The sequence below is a fragment of the Choloepus didactylus genome, chromosome 11 (assembly GCF_015220235.1).
Source record: "Choloepus didactylus isolate mChoDid1 chromosome 11, mChoDid1.pri, whole genome shotgun sequence".
Lineage (NCBI taxonomy): Eukaryota > Metazoa > Chordata > Mammalia > Pilosa > Megalonychidae > Choloepus > Choloepus didactylus.
Window position 1 is genome coordinate 74,401,294 of NC_051317.1, and position 23,421 is coordinate 74,424,714.

The 23,421-nt window shown below is 35.0% G+C and overlaps 1 protein-coding gene across 1 annotated transcript in view; it reads right to left on the bottom strand.

Annotated features, from left to right (window-relative positions):
- The window catches only part of HCN1 (hyperpolarization activated cyclic nucleotide gated potassium channel 1), a 471,748-nt gene that overhangs the window by 416,093 nt on the left and 32,234 nt on the right, over positions 1-23,421 (bottom strand). Inside the window, exon 2 of the mRNA XM_037799144.1 lies at positions 8,967-9,390. Within this exon, the coding sequence (XP_037655072.1) occupies positions 8,967-9,390 (424 nt within the window). The remainder of the gene's footprint in view (positions 1-8,966; positions 9,391-23,421) is intronic.

Genomic DNA, 23,421 nt, shown 5'->3' on the forward strand with positions numbered 1-23,421 from the left:
AACCATTTTGCTATTGTATCAGACTAAAGTAAAAGATTGATTTGTTAGAAACTGACAATTAAAAAGCACACATTTTTCCTTTCTGATTAGATAAGTTTATTCAGCATTTCCTTCAGAGAGAGTTTAATTTCACCTCATTATTTGTAACAACAAAATACTGTATTCTTGGGTGCCAGTGTACCATTTTCGTATCTATGCCATATCTCATCTCACCTCTTTCATTTGTAAACAAGTGCACACTCTACAGGACCAACCAACATGACCTGATCAATTGAGATAATTTTTCAGATAATTAAAATAACACATTTATTATGAAATACTCAGGCAATTGAGCCCAGTTTCAAGTTTAAACCAGAATCACACCACAAAATTGTGTCTCCAATATTCTTTAACCAATAGCATTCCCAATTTGCACTCTTATAGCACATAGTTGACTGTAAAATTGCAGTAGCCATAATATATATTGTATTTGGATGCAAAATTAAATGAAAAGGAGATACGTACTTAGAAACCTAAAATAATTATAAGGGTGAATGCATTTTGTCCTAAATTAGCCAAATTCTTTTGTTGCTTCAATTCTTCACTTGGTATATTTTAGGCACAAGTAATGGATGATAGCATTATAATGCTTCTAATTTTTAAGGGGGCAGTAGTTATCAAAGGGCCAAGAGTTGAGCTCTTTTGAGATTTTCACATTTTAAACTAGCAGAAACTTTGGTGATAACAATAATTTACATTTCTATAAACTTTATAGCTTACAAAGTATTTTCAATTATCATCTCATTTGAGCCTCAAAACAATTCTATGAGGTTGGCCAAATTTCATCATTATCTTCATTATATCAATGAGGAACTTGACTGATTTTGTCCATAACTTCTGAACTCCCTTGGAGTAGTTCCTAGGTTTAACTACTTGAAAGGGCATATACTTTCAAACTTAGTTTTGAGAGATGGTACATTTAGGATGCCTTCTCTACAATCTCTCTTTTCCTTAACAAACACTCATAATACAATTTATCTTTTGCTTCGTTGTCTGTACTGTAAATGCTGCTAATAATCTTGAATTCAAGAAACTATTGTTTTGTTCATCTGTTTGCTCCTTTAATGTTTGCTTTTCCTACTGAATTGAAACTCTCTAGAGGGCATAATTTAATTTATTCAGCAAGTATCTTGTGCCCCATTATATTCCAGACCCTGTGCTAGGTGCTGAAGATACAGGAAAGCTCTGGTATCTGCCATTCTGGAGTTTAATATGTAATTAGAAAGGCATATTTTAAGAAAAATTATAAAAAATGATGAATGTTACAAAGCAAAAGCATATGGTGCTATGCCAGCACATTACAGATGGAACTAACTTTTTCAAAAGGTTAGTTAATTTCACCCTGAGGAAGTAATGCGGAAGTTAAAACAGGATGGATAAGCTGGGTTTAATCAAAGGAACAACATTCTAGGAAAAATCAGCAATACATGTAATCACCTTAAAACAGCATATTTGAAAAACAGAAAGTTCAGTATAGTTAAAGAATAGTGAGCAAGAAATTTCCCAGGCTGAGGTGGAAGAGTCTGGCCAGAATCAGATTTCAAAGGGCCTTGAGTTTTGGATTTTATCCTAATGGCATGAAAAGTCATAAAAGAATTTTAAACAGGTAGGTGACACAGTAATATTTACTTTTCAAAAATATTGCTTTTGATGCTCTGAGGAGAAAAACAAGGATGAATTTTTAAATCCAATTATAAGTCTTCTATAGAAATCTAAATGAGAGATACTGTGACATTGGCTTGGACTAAGGTGATGGTAGAGGGGATGGAATGGAAGGTGTGACAGGACTTCTATGTTCAAGAAGTGAAATCAGTAGGATTTGGATAGTGTCAGTTGTGAAGGCTGAAACAGGAGTCAAGAATATCTCTCAGATTTCCGATGTGAACAACATGAAACAAGAGAGAAGACAGATTTAAAGTGGAAATGGACATTTTGAGCCTGAGAAGACCATGGGATATCTTTGTAGCTATATCACATTGTCATATAGGCATTGAGGCCTGGGCACATTAAGTTTGAAACTTTAGACATGATTTTAGTTATCATAAACATATAGCCATGGAAATGTATAAAAACATGCAAGGAAAGGGCATAGTTTGGACCAAGGGCAGGGCATTAAGAAAGGGTTATTATGTTAATCTTAGAGAAGGAGGCCAGACCATTTCAAATTGGATCTCACAATCTGGCATTAAACTGCAATTTCCATGTCAAAAGTATCAGGTTTAGGCAAATATGACCAAACAGCATTCATGAAACTTTAATTCTTACCACTAGCACACAGATATGCACATCCACATTAACATTTTATTAACCCCTTCTTAGCTGACTTGACTTAACAATATTTCTGTATCCAAATAGGTCTCACTATATTGTACCTTAGAACCTCAGAGTATCTGTTAAAATATCACTTTCACAAAAGGACAGTATAATATTGAAAACATTTCTCTCAGAATAAAATGATTCTTAGGAAAGCTCTTTGATCTGAGAAGAAAGAATATATTAAGAGAAACCATTTTTACATATATAAAGATCCATAGTCATCTACTTTATCTAGAAATAGATAGCCAAGCAATTAGGTAATTCTAAGAGAGTGAATGAATAATTCCAAAGAAGACATCTTTAGCATTTTAGAATATAGAATCTTGAAATAACATAACCAGTAGAGGACACCTAGCGGTCTTTGGCAGAATCAATATTTGCCAACAGAAAATACTAGGCAACTCACACACATTATTAATGTTAGTGTTAATAGGTTAACTAATCTGAGAAGGAAGCCATCATGAATAATCTAAGTATAAACATTATATTTTTCATCATTTTAAATATTTTGAAAAATTTCCATACCCAATTTAATTGATCTTCATAATGGTCCTATTATGTATGTAAGCATAAGTTACTTCAAGTGATTCTCTCTAGGTTATACAGAAAATAAAAAGCAGAGCAGGAATAAACATCCACATAGGCTAAATTCTAATTTAGGATCCATTACATACCACCAGAGAGACCAAAATAATGCCAATATAATCGATATTTAATGTAAAATATTACAAAATAGACTTGCTGTGAAACCTTATCATATTTTGTTAATTGATAAAAACATTTCAAAGGCAAGAGTACTTGGTAAAGGTAAACCTCCTTTTAGATATCTAAAAAGGTACCCTGCTTGATACTTACTACTCATATATAAATGCAAGTAAGTGATAAACTTTCTCTCCCAATTGATATATTACTCTATTCCAGTGCCCTCCCATCTTTGTCAATCTGAAGTACCCTAAAATGTAAATCCCCTACCAAAAATGCTTCAGTGACACTGTATTAAGTCCATTCTTAAAACAAATTCCTGTCTATACCTCCAAACTCAATCCCCTCACATCCTACTCTCCAGACACAGGGAAATACTGTGCTAGGCTGCTTTATACCCCCATGTCTTCTTGGAGTTCACTCCTCTCTCTGGCCCCTTTTTTCAACTTTCTAACCCAGACTCTAGCTTTAAAACTCAGTCCAAATATCCCTGCATTCCTCTTCTCCTGCAAGAGAAGTGGCTTTGTTGACTCCCTCCCTTTATTCCACCACCTCCCACACCATCTGTGATTATTTGCCTGCATGTCTGCCTTTCCTACAAAACTGGGATCTGTTTTGTATTCTCATATGCAGCATCTGCACATAGACGTTACTTAGAAAATGCTTGTGAGTGAAGAATGAATGTTTCCTTGTAATTATTTAATGGATTTAGAACATGGAGGTCTGCTATGTATTCAGCAGATGAGCTTTCCCTGATTATGTTTAGAACTCTGCTCTGTGTACAGGAGATTCAAGGGCAAAAGTTGACACTCATCCCAAAAGACAACAAGAGAAAGATAAAATACGTATAACTAAAAATTAGTAACCAAACTATCAGCAGGAACTGCAGAGTGGGTAGATTTTAAATGTAAAGGTACTGACAATTATAGCAAGGTTCATCAACGTAGAACACGTTCTGGGAATGACTTTGAGTCTGAGGTTTAAAGGGGATAGAAACAAAAAGGCTTTCAAAATCTGAGGTGTGGCACATACAAAATTACCAGAAACAGAAACAAATAGTCTCTGCAAGAAACACTGTAACACTAAAAACAGACAAGCAAAAGAGAGTTGTAGGGTGCAAATACGAAGTGACAATGGTGAGGCCGGGGAACAGTTTGCTGGAGCACCTTGAAGGCACAGCAAAGAAACACAGATTTGATGTGATAGGCAAAAGGGAGCCTCTCTAAGTTCTAGTAAAGGGTAGGTTTCGGATAATAATGGTGTTTTTTATGGCAAGTCTTCAAATTCTATGTGGTTTCTAAAATATGAAAGTAGTTAGAATATGTAGCATATAATTATAGACAGGCAATTTATAGCAAGAATAAGTTTCTAATATAAACCAATTAGGATACTAAAATTATCCAAAGACAAAAACTTCAGGCTTCATTAGCCTCTCTGTGGAATAAATTTCCTTATTAGTGTTCTGCTATTAAACATAATTTGCATATAAATCTATCCCTAAACCAAACTAAAAAATCTAATATTGATGGCTAAATATGCATTCAAATGTTAGACATATTATTCATCTGAAATAGATATAAACATATAAGAAGATCAGAACCACAAGTCTTTTTTCCTTCTTCATATTGTATTTAGTTAATTCTGATATGTCCAAAATCTACACAAGGAAGGGTGAGGTGATAGTGACTGAGGAATAAAGTGAAAAATATTATGTTCTAAAGCCATGAATATTATAAGATCACACATTTCCCACATTTTTAATTGGCCATGAAATATTTACACTTTAGCCATGACACTGATTCATACAAACAGATGATAACCATTTACAGGGCATTATTTCTCTTTTCAATTTTCCTGATTCCTAAATATGTAAAATTTTCATCAGTGGTCATCTCCTTTTGATAAAATGGCCAGATCAGCAGCTATACCAGTAGAGTTCCCAAGAAGTTTTCTAGAACCTTTACAAATTGTATAATCTCCCACTTTCTAAGCTCTTATTCTGTTTTTCATCTTTTTAGTGGTTTGTGTTGTCACAAATTATTGGTAATATTCCATTTAATTTCCAGGGATCACCTCACCGTATGTCTCTTTTAGGAGCATCATGCAAAACTGATTCCCCTTGTGATATTATAGGTTACAAAATAGCAATCTGATACCAATGACAGTCTTTAGTTGAAACACCACCACTACCACAATGCTGAATTAAGGGAATGACATTTCTAAACCAAAAGACAAGAATGGAAAAGATCCACCTCAGTTATATGAAGATATAGAAAAAGAAATTTTATGAACAGATTAATCTAAATAATTGTCTCGGATTTTCACCTTACTTGGTGTCCTAGTTTGCTAATGCTGCAGAATGCAAAACACCAGAGATGGATAAGCTTTTATAAAACGGGGGTTTATTTACAATTACAGTCTTAAGGCCACAAAGCATCCAAGGTAACACATCAGCAATCGGGTACCCTCACCGGAGGATGGGCAATGGCCTCCGGAAAACCTCTGTTAGCTAGGAAGGCAGCTGGCATCTGCTCCAAAGCTCCGGCCTCAAAACGGCTTTCTCCCAGGACGTTCCTTTCTAGCAAGCTTGCTTCTCTTCAAAACATCACTCCCAGCTGCACTCTCTTTTCTCTCTTTGAGTCAGCTCATTTATATAGCTCCACCAATCAAGGCCCACCCCGAATGGGTGGGGCCACACCTCCATGGGAACATCTCATCAGAATCATCTCCCACAGCTGGGTGGGGCACACTCCAAGCAAATCTAACCAGCACCAAAACTTCTGCCCCACACAAGACTACAAAGATAATGGCATTTGGGGGACACAATACACTCAAACCGGCACACTTGGAAATATATGTAAAGATTTGGTATAGTGTCAGAGAGCTCTATTTTTGGAATCTAAAGTCATTGGTCTTTTAATTGCCTTGGGAACACAAGTTCTCTCCTGTGTGTTCACCAAGTGTTTCATAAATTAGTTGCCCAAATCAGCTGTTTCCTCCTGTATTAGCCACTATCTTCAATTTCTGCAATGTTAAAAATATAAGGGCTACATTCGAAGTTTCTTTATTTCATTCATAATATTTCTTTAATTTTTCTGGCTTTCTGGCTTCTTGTTTTTCAGTTGAACTGATTCAGACCGATAAAACAAAATTCATCATTGAAGATGGAAGCAGTTTCCTATAGAAAGAAGGTAGGCAGCCACTTTCCTCAGGAATGATTCATTTAGAACAGTGGCAGCTTCCAGACTTCACATGTTATTTCCCCAAATTTGCTGAATTTAGCATTAGCCAGCTTGGTACTAAAACACTCAGATCTCAAAGACATGTGGGTGAACTCACATCTTCCTCTGCAGTCTTATTCCAAATGTTCACAAAGTTTCTTCTTCTGATTTATTTGTTGTATTTCTACTTGTAAATACATCCTGGTGGCATTTATAAAAATCAGGTATAGATTTGCCATTTGAATAATTCAAGTTTCTTTGTGATTATGGTTTGAATATGTACGTGGCTTCAAAATAATGAATTGGTATTAAATTCTGGATTAGTTGTTATCCTGATTCTTCCCTGTTTAACAGTATTACTGACAAACATTAATTATCCATGATACATAGATACATATTAAGGTATCATATAATTAAGAAAATGTTGTTCAGTTATATGAGTTTATGGTTCACTTATTATCATGGTCATTTTTCTATAAGAAAGATCTTGCCAACTCACAACTCTTGCTGGAGTATGTTTGGTTACCAAATATCTGAAAGTGCATATTAAACTGCATTTTACAATAATGACGGCAGTGAGCCGATGCTCCTCAGTTATAACATGGAATCTATAGAACACCCTATGTTAAACAGAGCTAGGTGCCTCTGACCACTGCCAAGAACCAAGGACATCAGGGTTAAGGAGTATCCTCTTCTACAACCACATGTCCAGCATTTTTTTTTTTTCTGATAGGATACCATCTGTTAGTCCTGCTGCCATTCTCTAGGGTAACTGGGTTAAAACTACAAGACATTGAAAATAGGCACCTTGTCTGCTGTATTCTTAATTGAGTAGGTATTTGAACCTATGACTGTACTTTTCTTAAGTAACACATTAAAAGATTCTTGTGGCCATGTTTTAAAAGGTAAATATTATGTTGCATGAACTGAAGTCTTAGTTAAGAAAATGTTTATACAATTTTATCTTCAATCTATAAATGGTTGAATACTAAAATATTTCTAATTAAAAGAGTATGTATTATAGTGAAAAGCTGTATAGTTTCATGGTTAAGAGTATTGGCTCTGGAATCAAAATACCATTGTTAGAATCACATCACCACCACGTAATAGCTCCGTGAATTTGGAAAGTTACCTTACTCTATTTGATTGTCCTTATCTGTAAATTGATGATAATCATTGTTATCTACCTCATTGAGCTGTTATGAATAATCAATGAGATAATCTATGGAAAGAAATACATTACTTGCTGTATAATAAGCAAGCTCTCAATCAGCATTAGCTTTTATTATCAATGTTCTTTCTTGGTTTGATTTTAATCTCAAATTTATTTAATAAAGTTTTTAAACCTGAATATTTTAGAGGGAAAGTGCTAAATAGAGACAAATTACAAGATGATTCCAATTTTTCAAATGTACTGCATTTGGCTTTAAATATATTCCATATCCATATTTTAAGAATGATCCATTTTTATGCATTTTGGGCAGTGTATTATGCAGTGTTTAATTATTGCATGTCATTTCCTGAAATCCTGTGAACCAAATGTCATTGACAAGCACACACAAAACACTGAATAGTCTCACAGAAAACAAAGAGCTAATGTTCAAAGAAATTCAAGTTTGTGATTTGTTTAAACCTAAATCCAAAAGCATAATTCACCCTAAAAATGCTAAAAAGATGAAAGCATTTCTCTAGTCAGTAAAGAAACAATTATTCCATAGTGTATTGCTTTCACTATTACAGGTACAAGGCACTCTGGAGAACTTTCTTGACCCTCATTTTTATGCAATGAAATTCAAGTTATAATTAATATTAAAAGGTAGACAGAAAAGAAAGTGACAAAAGTTAATATTCAGACTGTGGAATTAGAGACATAAATTCCTTTACTTGGTGATGGTACATTTGTCTCAAATTTTTGGAAACTCCAACTTGTTGAGCCCTTTCAGATGACACCCACTGTATATGAATAACAGATAACTTATTCAGCAAAATATGTCCCAAATAGCTATATTTACTCTTTCTATTCACTGATTATAGTATTTTTATTTTCTATGTAATAATTTCCTTCCTGTGTATCCTGTTTGTCAGTATTATGAAATGAAATAATAGGGAGAAACTACAATAAGTAATTATAAATAAGGTATAACAATAAACAAAATATTATGCTAAAATCAAAGATTTTACATAAAACTTTGAACCTTGAAAGAAACAATCTGTGTTATTCAAACTTAAATTCTCTGAAATTTCAATAGTAGAGGAAATATCTAACACACCATCTCCTAGAGTTAATGATACAAACTGGATTAGGAATCAGACTCTGAAAAACCTTTATCACAGTTGATACTTGATATATTCATATTAGAAGAAAATGGTCTCCAAAGTTGAGGGGCATGCATTGATCAGGATAAAAAATTTGTTAATTAATGTGTATTTGTTGAAAAGCAAAAGACTGAATTGGCACAAAAATAGTTACACAACCACTGATTTTTTCATCTGACTCAATCCAGTATTTGACAATCATTTGAAGATACAAATATATCCCTTGTGTACCAAAAGAGAGTAATGAAAGAAAGCTGTCTACTTGAATTTCATATAACACATTGCACATAGCACAGCTGATCATTTTGAAACAGTCATATCTTAAAATCGTACGATATACTGGCTTTACAAAAAGTAAAAGATGTGTCTTACCTCTTCCCACTGATGTATGTATCTAATTAACCTTGAGAGTCGTAATAAACGCAAGAGACTCAGGATTTTTGTAAACCTCACAATGCGAAGTGCCCTGGCTGTCTTGTAAACTTCCGAATCCATTCCTTTTTCTACAATGAGAAAGATGTAATCCACTGGGATTGATGAGATGAAATCAACCACAAACCAGCTTTTTAAATAATTCATCTTGATCACTTTAGGGTCCAGGATGATTTCAGAACTGTCTTCATTAACAGTCCCAGTCCTAAAATTCATGATCAGGTCCAACAGGAAAACTGTATCCGATGCCACATTGAAAATAATCCAAGGTGTTGTTGTTTGTTCTGTAAAGAATGTGATTCCAACTGGTATGATGACCAGATTTCCAACCATCATTATAAGCATTATTAAATCCCAATAAAACCTAAAACAAATAAAGAAAATCAGATTTTAAGAGTTAGACAATAATCAATATATCCTCCACTATTAAAAAATTATTACTGACATACAGTTAAATATAGGAGTAAACTCTAAGTAAAACTAATATATTCCTGAACAAAGGCATTATGCTTATAGACTACTGAAAATAGCATTATTGTACAAATAAAATTCAATAATACTCATGCCCCCATTTATTTAGTAAAGAAGCTAAAAGCAGTCTGCCCTATAATTAACATAATAACCCTAGATGGAAACAAGGTAGAAGTACAAGACCAGAAGAGCTACCAAAACAAACAAACAAAACAAAAAAGCAAAAAACAACTGCCTTTGTGAAGAGTCTTAGGTATTGCTTTCAAATCCCTTATCTGTCAAATTACCAATTATAGATTACAATGAACAGTAATAAATATGGTACTCAAATAATTTTTGTACTGAAAATTCATCTCTAGGAGCACACATTAGGTCAATGATGGTTTCCAGAATACAGTAGCTTCACAGTATTCAAAATACGTTTGTTTATTCTTCTTTAGTTTGAAACAAGAAAACTAATTTTGGCCTGAGGTTGAAAAGAGTTGATCAGATTCTAGTCTAGTTTTGAAATTAGCTCTACCTTTTGCACTTTTATCACTGCTTCTTTAAAAATACCTACTATATACATATATTTTGTCACTATACTTCTAAACAACTCTTTCTTTAACATTAGTTTTTAATGTTTATAGTTACTAAGTACCTTTTGAAACACTTCTAAAGTTACATACATTAAAACTGAGAGAAAACAATAACTTTATTTATTTATATATCTTAATTAAACTCATCAGATAGGTATGTTATCTTTATGAGTGCCAAAGTCTAATGACAATGTAGTTAATAGACTGAGAAACAGACTATTACAGTCTATACTTATAAAAATGAAAACACAAATCAACTAATACAACTGTATAATTACGAACCGTCTCCAGATACATTAGTTGCTTTATCAAACACATTCTATTCTAGAAGTTTTGTTGCATAAATGATGTAAACTTCTCCAAAAGAAATTTCTGTTAACCAAGTTATTTTTGTTTTGCTTTAATTCTCCTACTTACACTATTTGGGCTACATTTTCTTAAGGTATACATGTGCATAAAACTTTTTAATTTACTATCAACCCTAATAATTAATGACTGATGGGATATAAGTAGTAGTACAAGAAATTACCCTAATAGACCTTTCCGCCTTGCCTCTCCATCTCCCAGGACTATCTAAAAGATAAACATTTAGCAACTTTCTGTCAAAATTTAGCTGTCCATGTATGGACTAAATACAAATAGCCATGTCAATCATACATGACACATTAAAAATTTTAAAAAGACCTTTTTTTCTTTTCTCTCCACTCCTAAAGGAAATGCAAAATGCACCATTTAATACACAAAGGACATAGCAGAGATACAGAGATGCGATATTGTAATAGCTATTTCACCCAGAAGTAACATCATTGAAACCTAAAATGAAATCGTGCATACCCTGAGGATTTTCACTCTTCTGGACACTTAAAGTTCCCTCTATGGGCTCCTCTCCCTGCTCTTGCCTTAAAGACTGCTATTCCCCAATGTCACACATAGCCCTTTTATCTTCTACTTTACACTTGCTCTTTAAGAAACATTACACACTTGCCCATGTCTTCAAAAATTAATATTTAACTAATGACTCCAAAATATTTATCTCTGTTCCATTCCTAGCTTCTAAGAATCTAGATTCTCATCTTCAGCAGCCTACTAAATCTCTCCCCCTACATAGCTCACACTCACATCACACAACATGCCTAAACTCAAATCCCTATTCTCCCTCTCCCATATATATTCTTCATATATTCCCTGACTCAGGAATGGAACAATTCTATATGTGATATGCAAGCCAGAGGTTTTGAAGAAATCCTGGAAAGACCCAATCACTCACCAAGTCTGTTTGGTTTAACACCTAAATATACATTACACTCATCCATCTGGCAGCTATCATTCCCACTGCAGCTGTCCTCATTCAGAAATTCTTACTAGTTGTTTAATTTGAAAACAAGTTACTTAAATTATCTAATCCTAAGTGTTATCATATTTAAAGTGTGGATTATTATAGTACCAAATATATAGGGTTTTATGGATTAAATTAAATAATATGTGCAAATACTTAGCACAGGGCCTGACATAAAATAAACTGGCACACAATGCTAATGGGCTATTCAATATCCATTTACTCTATCTTACTTACCAAAAGAAGCCCAATTTTGTCGGGAGCAGTCAAGAGCCCATTGGAAAAACCTCACTTCCACAGACACCCTTGTTTTTATATCATTAAGATAAAAGCTATCCTTTGAAGGAAAAATTATATTCTATTCCTCTTAGTCAATAGATGTAAAAAAGAATAAAGCACTATCCTTCTTTATTATAGCAATAATGTTTATCAAACCATACCTTTTTTATTAGCATACTTACTACAGTCTAAAGCCATTAGATATCTCAATATCTATTTGAAGCTCCATTAAACCTTATTATTTCCTTTTGAAGTATCCTTGACTGTATTTTACAGACATAAACACAGCTCTTAACACATTTTGATTAACGAATTCATTCCTTAGCTAGCCAAAGAAAACATAGCTGTCACCCACCTTAGAAGTATGATTTCTTTTTTTTTAAGAAAAGAGTGTTTCTAAAAACTGACCTCATGAGAATCTCTATCCCAACTTCCCACAAGTTTCTTTTCCTGGCTATTCACCATAAAATTTTCTCTCGGATACCCACCCAGGTTGTCCCTTATCCTTAACTCTCAATTTCCATGTCCTGTATATTTTATTACATAATTGTCTTGTCTTCTGTGTTTTGCTACATAATTGTCTTTTCTATCCCTCCCTTTTTTCCATTCCCGTTATTATCTCTAAGGTTCTGGCTACTTCCTGCTTAGAATACCACAGGAGTCTTATATTTATTCTTTCTGATCAATCTTACCCTATACTCCCAAGAGCAATCTATCTAGCTTGTAACTTCCCAGGTCAAAAAACATTAATGACTCTTTCAGTTAAGTAAAAACAACTTTGTGTGATAGTGAAGACATTCTGAGACATGGCCTCATCCTCCTTTCCCAGTTGCCACTCTATTGCAAAAGTTCTCTATCTCAGACAGGAGTATACTTGCTCTTGTTTTACCATCCTGCACACCTAGGTACATGTGCAGTAAAGAATGTAGCCTTACCCAAAGTGAGGTCTGTCCTTTGCCCTTGGCTTCTGGGAGATAATTTCAAAGACCTTGAAATGTCATACCCGGTAAGAGAGTCTTTGCTCAACTGGGGCCTTGGGCCAGCAAGAGTAACAATGTGATTTGGGGGGGGGAGGGAGGAAGATCTGAGCCACACCAATGATCTGATGTAAGATAGGGGCTTTAGGTCCCTCAGTATCAGTCAACCTTCAGAAGGCTGGAGAATGAAATCAGCTTCATGGGCAGTTAATCATGCCTATGTGCTGGAGACCCAGCAGAAACTCTGGACATGGAGGCTCAAGACAAGCTTCCCCAGATGGCAATACTTCATGCCTACTGTCAATCCATCAATGCTGAGGAAGTAACACTCATAGACCCCACAGGAAGAGGACAATGGAAGCTCTGCATTTGGTACTTTTCTTGGACAGTGCCCTACACACTTTTCCTTAGCTGGTCTTAATCTGTACCTTTTCCATGTAATAAACCACAATAGTAAGTATAATAGTTCTCAGTTCTGTGAGTCCTTAAAGCAAATTATTGAATCTAAGGAGGTTTCTGCCCAAATTTGCAACTGGTGTCAGAAGTAAAGTCTTACGTGGATTGTCCCCTCTAACTGTAGATTTGACTCTGAAATCATGCAGTACCCATACAGAAGATACCATTGCTTTTTCATTCTACCTCTTCTTCTGTATCTTAACATTCTATCCTCCAAAAAACATGAATTTCTTAGTTTCTTACAACCCGCAGAGTAGTATTTTTTCTGTATGCTATCTATTGCATTTTTGGTTTTGTTACTATTTACTTATTTATCATATCTGTTCCCTCCATCATTACTGGATTGTAAATTGTTTGAAGTTAAAAACTATTTCTTGATCACTGTTTATCCTCAGCAATAATGTGGAAAACATCTAGGAGAGGAAATGCCAAAAATATATATTAATTGAATTTTTAATGGCAACATAGGCTTTAGTGGGCATATTTAAAATAGTTTTTATAATAAGACAAAGAACCGTTAATACAGTAAATAGTAACTTCTTATCATTTTTATTTTTTATTTTTGTATTGTGGTACCATATGTATAAAACACAAAATTTGTCTTTTAAACCATTTTTAAGTGGACATTAATTACATTTACAATATTGTGCTACCATCACCATCATCCCAGCACCAACACTTTTTCACCACCCAAAACAGAAACACTCTACCCATTAAGCATTAACTTTCAATTCCTCTTCCCTGCAGCCCCTGGTTACCTCTGATCTACTTTATGTCTCTATGAATTTGCTTACTCTAGATATTTCATACAAGTGAGATCATACAATGTTTGCCCTTTGGTGTTTGGCTTATTTCTCTCAATATGATATCTTCAAAGTTCATCTATGTTTTAGCATGTATCAGAAATTCTTTAATTTTTATGGCTGAATTATATACCATTGTATGTACATACCACATTTTGTTTATCCATTCAGTCTTTGGCTATTGTAAATAAGGCAGCTATGAACAGTAGTGTACAAGTATTTAATTTATATTTTTTATAAATATGGATTTTTACTCATTGAGGGTTTTTAATCAAACAGTATTCATCAAAATAAATAAAATAAGAAACAAAGAAGGTAGGAATATTTTTTTTTAGGTCAGGCAACCTGCAGACAAAGCTTGGACATGATACCTGATTTGGCAAATTACAAAGTTAATCCACTTTCCACTCATCCTTTCCAGAAAGACAGCATTTTTAAAACATCTTGAATGGACTCTTAAAGCAGAAAAAAGTTCAAATCCTCCCTCCATGAGTTGTATGATTTGGGACAAGGTATTTAACCGTCATGAACTTCAATTTTCCACTACCCTCAGAGTTGCTCTGCAGGAGGATAGCAAGCAATAATGTATGCAGAGTGTAGAGTTATAAAGCGTTCCTTTCTCTGAAATACCAACAAAATAGAGAGAACACTCACTGGGAAACTAACTGCTTTGATAATAACAGTAGAGTAATAATTTAGGTAATCATTTTCACCTTATACTGAAAATGGAAGAAATAAATAAATAAGAGTATTTGCAATTATAATTAGTTTTATATTATCACTAAAGATGATAATTATGATGGTAATAGTTCCTAATAAAATAATTAATTTACACAGACAATATATTTTTAATGTAAAAAAAACTATTTTCTCCCTATAAGCATTTTAAAGGAGAGAGTGTCACAGTAAGGATTAGTCCATGATATTGACCAATGAAAAATTCAAGATTCAGGCATCCTTCATTCTCTCTCTCCACCTGCCTTCCTCTAAATAAATGAAGGCAATCTCCCACTCTCTAACAAGAATTTTCCACTATCCTTGAGGCTCCCCTTCACCATCCCTTTATGATACCTGCTCTAGTTTCAGAATTGGAAGTTAGACATTTGTATCTTGTGAGTAGTTTATTAAAATGAGATAATGGGATAGAAATTTAAAACCTATGAAGCTATTAAGATCTGTACCAATCCAGACAAAAATAAACATTTTGGCTACTTCTCGCTTCTTTTCTCTGCAGCTGTTCTGTTGTTGCATGTCAACAGCCATACTTCCAATGTTAATAAACTTATGTTGGTCCACATACACTGTTTGTGGCATTTTATAACTTTGGCTGGTCAACCCTACTACCTGAAGCTCTCTCAAATCTTGATTTCTGTTTCTTCACTATCATAGTTTCCTACTCAAATTTCTATATTAATAGAAAGTTATTTTCCTTAACCCTTACCTATCCTCTCTTTCTTCCCCCCATTAGTGTGTGCATTTTACATGTTCTGTTCCACCCAAATTTTCTTCTCTATATTCACTTTCTCTTTTGGTCTTGCCAAGTTCCACAGTTTTAACTAACACGTTACTGTAAATGATTCACAAATCTATCACTGACTTCAACCTCTGAGACCAAGTTATGTATTTCTAACTATTTCCTACATAGCTAATGGGCTCCAAATTTCCCACTGTAACAGCCAGCTGAGCAAGTTTAACTCCAAACCAATTAACATTATAGATCTGTGGTCCTTTGGAGCTATTATGTACCCCCAAAAAGGTCATGTTCTTTTAATCCGTTCTTGTGGGTACAGACATATTGTGGGTGGGACCTTTCGATAAGGTTGTTTCAACTGAAATATGACCCACCCATACAAGGTGGTCTAAATCCTTTACTGGAGTCCTTGGTGAGAGGATAAAAGGCAGAGACATTTGGAGAGAGCTTAGAGAGAGAGAAACACCGCAGAGATGCTATGAGAGAACCGACAGACACTCAGAGAGCCACTGGAATCAGAAGCGGAAAGCAAAAGCAATGAAACCCAGGAGTGAAGGACCAGCAAACACTGGCCATACCCCTTGCTATCTGACAGAAGAAGCTGGGAGCAAAGGAACAGCAGATGCCAGCCATGTGCCTTGCTATTTGGCAGAGGAGCTCCGGATTCCAGCAGCCTTTCTTCAGAGAACGTATCCTCTTGTTGATGCCTTAATTTGGACATCTTCAAAGCCTTAGAATTGCAACTTATAACTTAATAAATCCCCATTGTTAAAAGCCAACCCATTTCTGGTATATTGCATTTGAGCAGCTTTAGCAAACTAAAACAGGCTCCAAAACAATTCTCCTGATGTTTTTATTTCTGTTTCTTATAGCACAGTGTTTTTTTTTTCTCTCTCTCATTCAACCAGCCATTAAGCATAAAACTGCAGAATTTTTCCTGACCCCTCTTTTTGCTCAGCATTTGATCATTTGCTAAACCCTATATTACTTCTAATACAATATTTTTCATACTCAGCTTTCATTTTGTTCCATTGCTATCAACCTGGATGAAGTTATTATATCATTATTCTGCTTACTAATTTTCCTGTTTCCACCTGCCCCAGTAAATTATATGCTATTTATATCCACCAGATTTTCTCATTGCTTGAAAAATGAAATGCAACCATTCAAGATCCTCTGAAATGTGTCCTAATTCTATATCTTAAAGCTTATATATTTTTTTGTACATAACAGACCCCAGCTAAATTTAAAAAAGACTTTGTTTTCCAGACTCCTTGCCTCTGCCATTCCTAACAAATGTCTAGGATTTTCTTTTCTAAAACCCAAACTCAACATCTACACATCCTGATATTGCTTCAAGAGTCAACTTAAATGTCAGTTCCTTCAGACTCCTTTCATCCCAACTCCAGTCCATTTTAGTTTATCTCCTCCTTACCCCAAACTCCAATCTTTATTTTTTCTAGGTTATTTCCAGCATTTGAGGGCACCTAGCCAAAGTAGATACTGATATCCCTTATATTTAAATTTCTAAATGATCAAATTCCAAATTAATCACATCTATGTTAATGAAGGTTCATTACATCATTATAAGAGTTTATTTAAGCTATATGTGAGCATTTGTTCTTTTGGATTGGAAATTAATTCTGTTCTGTTAGAAACTAATTAGGTACAGGCCTTTTTTATCTTTCTCCTTGAATGGTAGAATTATGATGTATATTTTTAAACTTCTCATTTTTTTTTTGTTTTGTTTTGTTTTAGACAACAGGAGGAAAGATGTCATTCAAGGGTACTTTCACAATGTCGTTCAAATTTACTTCAAATGGAAGGCCACAACTTTCAGTCTGCTGAATCCAAACATCTGTTTAGCCCTGACTGTCATGCATGAAATATATTTCTATAAGTCTATAGCATTAATCAAGGGATAAGTAATGGAGCAGAACCTCCAAAGGAATACATGCATCTATGCTGCAATATTCTATTTTTATGATGATGTAGATTTTTCCATGAAAAGAAAAATCCTTAAATTTTAAAGCATGAGTAAAAATAATGTGTCAAATAGCTCCAGATGGCTAAATTTAGTGTTCTTAAAAAGTCCAATCCAAAACTACTCCTTGGCTTCTCTGCATTATTTGATTGTCCATTGGGTGTTTCTTTTTTTAATTTTACCTGAACTTACATTTCTCAGCACTTTTTGCCTTTAAACAAGGCAAGAATACTGTCAGTGATCATGTCATCCTCAACAAAAATGTGCTCTAGTATCTTTCATCCTGGAGTAAAATTCAAATAAACTGAGGTCCTAAATTGAGGTCCATCTTTTAACTGTTTCCAAATAAGGACTAAAAGAAACTTGACATAAGGTTGTCTTGCTGATAAGATAGTTCCTATGTTTTGTTACTCTGGGCATCTCAAAAAACTATCATCTTCTTTGTTCATTATTAAGCTAAGCATTACTGTTCCAATTTGATGCTATGATGGAAAGCACAGAACCAATGTCCAAGCATATTACAGTGTCTTAAATCTGCAAAATGTCAATGTTTTATGGGAGTTTTGAAATACGTTGCACAATCCTGATACCTAGACATAATTTACATTCCTAAGTATTGAGAAGCAAGGCAGCATCAGATAATGAAGTATAAGTAACATGTATTAGGTAATAGGCCCTTTATAGACATTGTCCCATTTGATACTCAAAACAACCAAAGAGGTAGGTGGCATTATATAAATTGAACAAGCAGAAAAGTGAAAACTATTGAATGAAAAGTCATTCTTATTTTCTTGTAGGCAGAAAATGATGGAACGTGGTTTTGAATCAAAGGCAAACTTTTGTGCTTTTACTCTTTCTACCATATTAAGTGCTTGAAGAAGTGATTCAAAAATTGTCACACTTCGCTGCTGAGCATGGCCACACTCCCGCATGTTATTATCAGTCATCCAGCTGAGGAAGCTGTTTACATAATTGTTTGCACAAGGGAAGGCCCAAGCCTTGAAGATTAGTAGATTATGGTACTGCAGGTGTAGGATAATGGCTAGACTTTGGACTCTGCTTTTCTATGTAGTAGGCTGTTGTATAAGCTTGTGAGAGTTTGCTTACATTTCCCAGAAGATCAATGTGATATCACATCCAGCCCTTTGTCCATACAGTAGTACACATCTTCTAAATAAAGGGTTCTATGAAGCTGGCTATTTCAAAAGAAATTTCAGAATTCTTTCTGCTTTAGCCTGCAAAAATACGGCACTAGTGTATAGCCCAAAGTCAGTTCTGATACTCTAAATATAAAAAGCATTTGGAAGGTATTCTCATTTGCTAATGCTGCTGTTATGCAAAATACCAGAAATGGATTTGTTTTTATAAAGGGGATTTATTATATTACAAGTTTATAGTTCTAAGTGTCCAAAATAAGGCATCAACAAGATGATACCTTCATTGAAGAATGACTGATGGCATCCAGAACACTTCTGCCAGCTGGGAAAGCACACAGCTGGTGTCTGCTCTTCCTCTGCTCCCAGGTTGCATTTCAAAATGGTGTTCTACAAAATGACTCTGAGTCTCTCTTAACTTCTCCAGGGCAAACTCTGGGTTTCATTTCTTTGCTTAGCATCTCCAAATGTCCTTCTGTCCACATTTCCAACTATCTCTAAGTGTCAGCAAGCATCTGGGTCTTGGCTTAACATATCCGCGGGCATTTTCATCTCTCTGCTCTCTGTGCAACTGCCCTTTAAATTAATCAAGACCTACACTGAATGGGCAGGTTCAAATCTCCATGGAAATATCCAATCAAGAGGTCTCACCCTAATCAAAAAGATTATCAATCTGCCCCCACAAGATTGCATTAAAGAATATGGCTTTTTTGGGGGACATAATATATACAAACTGGCACAGAAGGCAACAGCTAAATTTGGTATCAAACATTCTCTCCAAACAGTTACGTTAAAATAGTTCCAACAACTGTATATTGACTAACTTCTACATAGTAGGTATTCTTGTAAACATTATGAAAAACACAAATATAAATTATATACAGATCCTGCCCTCAAGGATCTCCAAGATTAATAGGAGAGTGAAGACTTATACATAAATAAGACTAGGAAATATTTAAGGCATTTTTATAAACAACAGTAATACAAAATAAGTGCTCTGACTTGTCAAAAGAAATAATTGGCCATTATCTGTTTAAGGAAAACACTATTATTAAAGATATTCAAAGACAGCATTTGCTGAGGAATTTCTGGGGTTGAATATTTATTTGCTGTACAAATATTTATTTATCAATAAATATGTGCTGCTTCCTGAATTCAGCATATAAAGATAATTAGACATGGATCCAGTCCTCAAGAAGACAAGGTCTAGGGAAGACAAACAATTCAATAATACCTTATAAAATATTATAAGTTCTGTGATAAAATTATGTAAATATATTCCTAGGACACACTAAGGAGATGGTTTAAGTCTTCCTTAGGGAAAGGGTGAGTTAGGCAGGATTTCACAGAGCTGTGAATTGATACTTTACTTTATTCACTACACAGACATTTATTGAACACGCAACTTCTGCTAGTTCCTGTGCTTGCCACTAGGAATACCAAGAAAATTAGACACAAAATAGAGATAAAGAGATTAAATGCCATGAGAAGTTAAAAGGTCTGGTGGTGTATTTATTTCTCAGTTAAGGCTTTAACCTTTATGATAATAAAACAAATCAAAGGTTATATCAGTGTTTTCTCTTCATATACTTTAAAGTCCTTGTTTTCCCAATTAAAATGTAGGATGATGATCAAGGATAACCAAGAATATGACAAAATAAAATTCCAATTAAAAAAGGCATTAAGTAGAGGCAGGCAAGAGGATGGCACAGGGAGGTGTGGAATTCAGTGAGTCCTCTAGAGCAGCTAGTAAACAGCCAGGAACTGTCTGGAACAACTGTTTGGGGGACATCAGTGTCCAGATACACATCATTCACAAGTCTGGAATGGGTGGAAGGGCCAAGATCACAGCATAGAACTGAAAGTAAAGCCCCTAAACTGCAGAGGTTGGAGCCCCTCACCCAATAGCATGGCAGGCTGGTTTGGAGTCACTTCCCAATGGGAAAAAGAAGCAATCTCTACTAGGAGTAAAGGAAAGGAGCTCAACCAGTAGCTCCTACTGTGGTTTTAATTAACAAATTTGGACTTCTGAATACAAGCTACAAGCACAGAAAAACCTGGAGCAAGCAGGAAAGGAACCCTGAGGTCCCGCAGACAGGAGGTGGGGTTGATGGAAAATAAAACAAAATAAAATGAATAAATAAAAACAAAGGGTTTTAGAGATAGCCAAGCTCAGAATACTGGAAAAGGACTGTACCCAAAGAAATGGGGCACATAAAGCTGGGTACCAACTCCAGATTTTGATTGGCAAAACTTGGGGGCTGGGCACTGGTTCTGAAAAGGGGATTTCTTATCTTTTTCTCCTTTTTCTTTTTTTTTTTCTTTTTTTAAACTGTTATAAGGAGTCCATTAGAGAAAGCCTCAGGCATTTTCAATTGTTAATATCTTCAATTGTTAACAATGACCCAGGCTAAAGTAGAGTTAAGACAGGTCTGAGAGGCAAAGTCAGGAGTCAAGTGAAGGAGGTAACTCCCTAAAGGGCATATATTCCCCAAGAAAAGGGGCTGTGGGGCCCTCCTTCAGAGAATTCAGACCCCAGGATCTTGAAAACTGAAACAGTGGAAGCCCTCTCTCTCCTCAGCCTGAGTCTTAACCATGCCCCTGGTAGGGATAGGGCCTGCTGAGAATTAAATGCACTGCCACTCATTATACTGGTGGTGAGCTGTGGGCTGACAAGCACCACCTGCTGGGCAGGATAGGAAAAGCACAGAACCTAGAGGTTTCACAGGAAAGGCTGGCACCCTGCAGGGTCTTATTCTCAGAGAAACCTGATACTGATTACACCCTCCACCTGGAACTGGGCCAGTCTGGTCTGGGAAAATCTGATTGGGGTCAATCATATCTGGGTAGACTCAACTGAAAAAAAAAAAATAGGTTCCATATAGGCAGTGCAAGGACCATGATAACAAGAGCTGAAAAATTCTAATATGTTAATCAGAAGCTATGCTAGATGTCCAGACTAAGTTGAACTGAATGCCAAAGAAAAGATAGAGAACAAAGCCAACCAACAAGAAAACCCTAGGTAAAAGAGTGAAAATATCCTCTAGAATAAATAATCAAGGAAACCAGATGCCTAGAAACCAACAAAAAATTACAATTCACACTAGGAAAAATGAAGCTATGACCCAGTCAAAGGGACAAACTGACACTTCAAACAAGATACAGGAGTTGAAACAACTAATTAAAAATGTTCAAAGAAATCTTCTAAATCAAATCAACAAGCTGAAGGAAAATGTGGCAAAAGAGATGAAGGATATAAAGAAGACACCGGATGACCACAAAGAAGAATTATGTAGACTTAAAAAAACAAATGGCAGAACTTATGGGAAGTAAAGGCACAATAGAAAAGATGAAAAACACAATGGAGACATTCAACAGCAGAGTTGAGGAGGCAAAAGAAAAAGATAAGAGAGTTAAAGGAAATCCTACACATGAAAGAACAGATAGGGAAAAGAATTGAAAAATATGAGCAGAGCTTCAGGGAATTGAATGACAACATGAAGTGCATGAATATATGTGGCATGGGTGTCCAAGAAGAAGAGAAGGCAAAAGGGGCAGAAGGAATAATAGAGGAAATAATCACTAAAAATTTCCCATCTCTTATGAAAGACAAAAAATTACAGATCCAAGAAGCTCAGCCTACCCCAAACAGAATAGATCTCAATAGACCTACCCCAAGACACTTACTAATCAGATTGTCAAATGTGAAAAACAAAGAGAAAATTCTGAAAGCAGCAAGAGAAAAGGAATCCATTACATACAAGGAAGCTTTATAAGACTATGGATTTCTCAGCAGAAACCATGGAGGAGGAAAAGCAGTGGTATGATATATTTAAGATACTGAAAGAGAAAAATTGCAAACCAAAAATTATATCCAGCAAAAATGTCCTTAAAAAATGAGAGAGAGTTAAATATTTTCAGACAAACAGACACTGACAGTTTGTGAATAAGAGACCTGCTCTACAAGAAATACTAAAAGAGCACTACAGGAGTATAGAAAGAGAGGTTCTGAGAAGAGTGTAGAAATGAAGACTACAATTGACATAAAAAATCCAAATGACAAAATGGTAGATGGTAGCACAATATTGTAAATACACAACAAAGCTGAGTGTGAGTAGGGTTGGAAGACAAAGGCTAGAGGACTGTATAACATAGCAAAACCTAGAGTGGGCAATGATGATAATTAATTGTACAAATATAAGAATGTTTTTACATGAAGAAGATCAAATGAATGTCATACTGCAAAGTGTTGAAAATGGAATGGTATATAGAAAAATACAATCAATGCAAATTGGAGTCTATAGTTAATAGAAACATTGCAATATACTTCCATGAAATGTAACAAAGGCAATATACAAAGGCTAAATGTCAATAGGACTGGGATATAAGGTAGGGAGTTGTTATTTGTGTTATTGTAGTTTCTCCCTTTTATTTTATTTCATGTTTTTATTCTTCATTTTTTCCTCTTCTTTCTTTGTGGGAGAAATGGAAACGACCTCATATAGATTGTGGTGGTGAATGCATAACTATGTGATTATACCAGAACTATTGATTGTTTACTTAGGATGGATTGTATGCTGTGTGAATAAAACTGTTTAAAAAATTAACAAAAAGATGCAAGTGCTGGGGAAAATGTGGAGAGAGGGTTGTACCTATTCACTGTTTGTAGGGAGGGCATCACATCTGGAGGGCAACGTGGCTATTTCACAGAAGGCTAAGTATAGCGTTGCATTATGAGCCTGCAACCCCATTGTTAGGTATATGCTTGGAAGAACTGAAAGCAGGGACATGAAAGGACATTTGCACACTGTTGTTTATGGTGGCAGCATTCACAATATGCAATGGATGGAAGTGGCCTACAGGTACACCGACTGATCAACAGAATG